This window comes from Buceros rhinoceros, unplaced genomic scaffold (genome assembly GCF_000710305.1).
Source record: "Buceros rhinoceros silvestris isolate BGI_N320 unplaced genomic scaffold, ASM71030v1 scaffold34822, whole genome shotgun sequence".
Classification (NCBI taxonomy): Eukaryota; Metazoa; Chordata; class Aves; order Bucerotiformes; family Bucerotidae; genus Buceros; species Buceros rhinoceros.
Genome location: NW_010398892.1, coordinates 1 through 5,005, shown reverse-complemented (window position 1 = coordinate 5,005; position 5,005 = coordinate 1). Strand labels below are relative to the sequence as shown.

The following is a 5,005-nucleotide window of genomic DNA, read 5'->3' as shown; positions in this document are numbered from 1 at the left end:
GCCAGAATGGCTGTTTCTTAAAGCCTTTCTGCCGTTCAGAGCTTTAGAATTGATTACAGCTAAGTGGTCTACTACATTTGTTTTATTGTCTATCCTCTGTAAAGCAGTTTGAGATAAATGAATGAGAAGTTATTTACAGAAGTGTTCTTGCTGCGTAGTTACCTGTCTACTGACTTTAAAGGGCCTAAGTGACATAGCTCATCCTAATGGCTGGACTTGTTATGATCCTTTTTTCTCCTCACTCACAGAAACTTGCCTTCATGGTGTCTCTGGGACTAGTTACTCATGACCATCTGGAAGGTAGGAAAAATGTCTTAAGCTGGCTCTTGAGCTCCCTGTTTCATGGCCATTCTGAACTGGAATTACGGGTCTAAAATATGTCTGTGTTAAATGCAGTATTTTCTTGCACAAAAGTACATTGGGCATGTCTGTACACGTGGTCTAACTTGGTTTGTTGTATAATTTTTAATTCCTCTTGTTACATTGAAGCAAAGCAGTTGCTTATGCAGTGGATGTTTAGGAGGAAAGTGTATGCTTTGGTGGTAGGAAGGAAAATTGTGACAATCCCATTGCTTTCTGGACAACCCCCGTATAAGCAAAAACTGACTCTGGATTTTTCATTTATTTTGTGGTTTCATAGTGCCGTAATCTGTAGTGAATGAGTTAATAGATTATAGTTGGTTTTATAATTTAAACTCCTTAATCCTATACAGCGAAATACATCCTGACATTTCAATGGCTTGCATATTTCTATACCGTATTTGTTTTTGCGTATCAACAAGGCCACCAGAGGCTTTTCATTTTAGATCCCAATTACACTGACTATGAGTTTAAAATGTCTTGGTCATGGAGTACTTGGAGGCAGGATGGCAATCACTTCATTAGTTAGTTGAGCGTGATATTTGTATTCCTTGTCAGCTCTTAGTTTTCAAAGCTTCAGAAATTAGAAATATAACAAAGGTGCCTATATTCATCACAGTTGCTGTTCTGTAGAAAACTTCACAGCTCTCCTCACATGTAAACTGAATTCTGAGGACTTTACGTAATTTCTGAGATCCATTGTTTTCTAATCTAAATGCTTTGTTTTACAAGAAATCCAAAGTAAGAGGCAAGAGAGGAAAAGAAGAACAACAGCAAATCCAGTGTACAGTGGAGCCATTTTTGAGCCTGAGGTATTAATTTTTTTGCTGGGGGAAGCTGATATTTTCATTCTGCACTTGTGTGTCTTTCTGCTGTATTGCTACTTCCTAAGCTATTTCTGTTCTAACTAGACAGGCAAGCTATCATTTATAATTCAAAAGGCCGTTGAAATTATATGATCCCCAGATTTTTAAATAATAAATACAGTGGGTTGTTCTTCTAATACTTACAGTCTTGTTCTGCTTTCTCCTATGTAAAGCTGATGTTAAATGGCAATTAGGTCAACTTGCATATCAGACTGAAGCAGTCCAGATGTCAGAAGAACTGTAAAAAGCTAACCTTTCTGAAGCTATGCTTCAGAAAACAGAACAGTCGCTAATCTCACGATGCTTCAGAAAACAGAACAGCCACTAATCTCACTTAGTACTACTGTGCTGTTCCTCAGCTGTTGCATACAGTCATTGCCAAAAATGTTAGCCAACAAAAGCTGTTATATTCTTCCCTGCAGCGCAAGAAGAGTACAGTCACGTACCTGAACAGCACAATGCATCCTGGGACACGTAAAAGAGGTGAGGTATAACTAGACCTGACTCCCTTGTGTATGTCTCTTCCTCCGTCTTGCATTTGCAGTCCTGTTGTTGATTTGAAGAGCAAAACAAAGAAGGACTCTGCAGTGCTTCAGTTGTCCAGTAGATTTCCACGGTACACAAAGTTCATGACTTCTAGAGATTAGCATAGTGGGTTTTATTAGGCAGCTCAGTGCTTCATTTCAGTTTTGCTCTCAAAAAGAAAAAAAAAAGCAAAGTGAAAGGTGAGATATTTATACATCATTTACCAGTATAAAGCTGATGTCAAAATCCTCTTGTTAATAACTAAATTGTATTGCTGCTGTCAAGAAGAAGATGGTTATGGATAAAGAGTCGTGCCCTGAGCAGAGAGAAAACTTAGTGTGACAAAAGCCTTGTTGCCCACTGGGGGCAGAGATAGGTCCTTCAAAAGAATTGATCTTGGGCAAGAAACGCTATTGTGTTCATACTGAGCACTTTCTGGCATCCTGAGTGCTACTTGTCTTCAAATAAGAGATGGTCTTTCATATAGGTATGTGGTATTATTTAGTAAAAATCCTTCTATAAAAATGTAAAATTTTAAGACTCGGGTTATGGTGAAACAGGTGAGGCAGAACAGCGTAGGAGAGAACATAATAACCATTTTTTTTGCATGGCATCAATCACACACGTGTGACAATCTTTCCCTGAGTTTTGATGATTTTGTGCAGTCCTTAAACACTCATAATACCTTCTCTACTCCTGAATTTGCTGTCTAAAAGAAGGTAAACAATCAGATTAAAAACACCACAGTCCTACCTAACACTGACCACTTCTATTTTTTTTTGGGGGGGGTGGGGGGCTGCAAGGTCAAATACACATTTGACATGTGCTCTCCTTGATAGACCTCTTCAGTCCAGCAGGCAGTGTGGCAAAGCTGACACTTAGGCAGCTATGCCCTTTCTAAATAGAAGACGTCAGTCCCTACTGCCGTACTCTAATAGCATTAAATATATTTTTGAAATTTCTGTTATGTAGATTTTATAGAGTGTTTTGCATTTACTCTCTGGATTAGTAAATGTTACTTCTTCTAGTAATGATTTCTTACTTCTGTTTTATAAATCATTGTGAAACAGTACTGTATCAATGAAACTACGTGCTTTTGTCCTTTATAGTCTCTTAGCCTGTTTTTGCTGCTGCTGTTATACTTCTATTATACTTCCTTTTTTCCCTCACTCCTGTTGTGCACCTGTACTTCGCATCAGCATAGATCAGCAGCACACATTTTCAATTGACAAAAGATTTGGATGTATACATTTGTTTTGTGTTTTAGTATAGCAGTATATTAGGTAAAAAGCTTATGCAAGCATGTGCCCATGGGAGCTTTGGTTTAATTCTAGATGGTGTTGAGCACGTCAAAAATTTTAGTCACGGACATCACCATCAGAAATAGTGGAACATATCCAGTCCTTAAATGCAAGGTTTAGCATGTTAATAGGTAAAGTCTGATAATCTGTAAATGTGAAATCTGGGGAATTATTCCTAGATCCTAACTCCTTTATGTTTACATATCCCTAAATTACCCTGGAGAAGGGAGGCAGAAATGATAGTTACATACTGGGTTTTGGCTGTCTAGCTTTGCATACATGATTATATCAAAATTTTTATGAACACATTTTGCACTTCTGCTAGTCTGAAGGAGTTTATAGCAGTTGCACATAATCAAACATACTCGACTGAGAAAGGAAGTGGAAGATGAGTGGTAGGTTAGTTACAACTGGTAGCGCTGGTGTTATGTGTCAGACAAGACCTGTTGTCTAGCCTAATTTTAAAATGTGTGTATAAGGTAAAAAGTGCTGATCCACGAGTGAGTGGATTTAAAAAAAGGGGAAGAAAGGGAGAGAGTTGTTGAGTGTTGGCCTCGTGTAAAGGACTTAACCTTTGTGTAGATTTATGCTGGCACGACAAAAATAGGGAGGTATGGGCTAACAGTAGAAAGGATTTCATAGTAGTTATTGTAGCTTCTCTCTAGCTTTGATGCCAACACGTTTTCCCTAAAAACTAAATAGCCTCATTTCTAGGAGAGGCAAATGTCCCCATGTTGCTTTTGTGGGAGTGATTCTTTGACCCTCTGCAGGGCTTATTTCTATTTCCTTCTGAAATACATCTTTTAATTATACTTTCCTTGGAAAATTCTGCTTAATGATTTCTAAAAAATGTTTAAATCTTTGCTTCTGTCCTTCCACTTGTAACTTTGATATTAACTTCCTCTCTGTACTACATCATTTCCTTTTTCATGCTAGCCAATGAGGACCACTGGCCAAAGGTATGTAAGATCATTTTTCTTTCTTTTTTTTTTTTTTTTGTGTTCCCTGTTGTTCGTATGTAGGTCGTCCTCCTAAATACAACACAGTGCTGGGATTTGGGGCTTTGACCCCCACATCCCCTCTGTCCAGTTATCCTGACTCCCCCGAAAATGAAAAAACAGAGACCACATTTACTTTTCCTGCAGCTGTTCAGCCTGTGTCCCTGCCTAGCCCCAGCTCCACAGACGTAAGTAATTCTTGGGGAGGGGGTTTCGTTTGGAAAGATACGCAGGAAGAGCCGCAAGGAAAACCATTGCAGATTTTGTTTCTTTAGTCTCAGTCATCATTTGTCCCGATTCAGTGCAGTGAAACAGTCCAGCATTCTTTTAATGCCCTTCCTTTTTCCTCCTGCACCTATGTTCTTGTCCTGTGGAGACTTTATTTGTAACTCCTTCAGTGGATTGAAACATTGTGCAGCAAGCGTGCTAGATGAGCTCACTCCCTTTGTGCAACATCGGACATGCTGTCTGACTGAATTGAATCTGTCATTCATGAGGAAGGGGAGAATGAAAAGTATTACTTACAGACCATAATAGCAAAAAGTTGTGGTGTTTCTGTAATGAGAGAAGGAAGGAAACCACTTGGGTCACGCAGAAGAGCCAGGAGCAGTGTATGCAACACTGGTTTGGCACTTCTGGTGTACTGGTAGCCAAATATGTCACCCCTGGGGTCAGATCACAGTCTGTCCTGGGTGAAATCTGGTCATTTTGTTAAAACTTATAAAGATATGAGTATCCTTATTTAAGACATAATAAGACTTAATTCAAGACAAGATTTGCTACTCTTGCACAATCTTTTTTAAGTTACTGAGAACTATCCAGTTATTTCATTGTTTCTATTCCTTGCAAAAATAGGAGGAAAAACTAATATTAAAGGTCATGCATAAACTTTAGAAGACAGTGTGGCAAGAATTGGACTGAGTTGTTGTGTAGGTCCAAAATGACATAACGGAAG

At 38.7% G+C, this 5,005-nt stretch overlaps 1 protein-coding gene across 1 annotated transcript in view; it reads left to right on the top strand.

Annotated features, from left to right (window-relative positions):
- LOC104489150 (PHD finger protein 21A-like) overlaps positions 1-4,238 on the top strand; it is a gene marked incomplete at its 3' end in the record, with an annotated part of 17,458 nt that extends 13,220 nt beyond the window's left edge. The window contains exons 7-10 of the mRNA XM_010131278.1: positions 249-300; positions 1,093-1,172; positions 1,649-1,709; positions 4,075-4,238. Of these exons, the coding sequence (XP_010129580.1) occupies positions 249-300; positions 1,093-1,172; positions 1,649-1,709; positions 4,075-4,238 (357 nt within the window). The remainder of the gene's footprint in view (positions 1-248; positions 301-1,092; positions 1,173-1,648; positions 1,710-4,074) is intronic.
- Between the last annotated feature and the right edge of the window lie 767 nt (positions 4,239-5,005).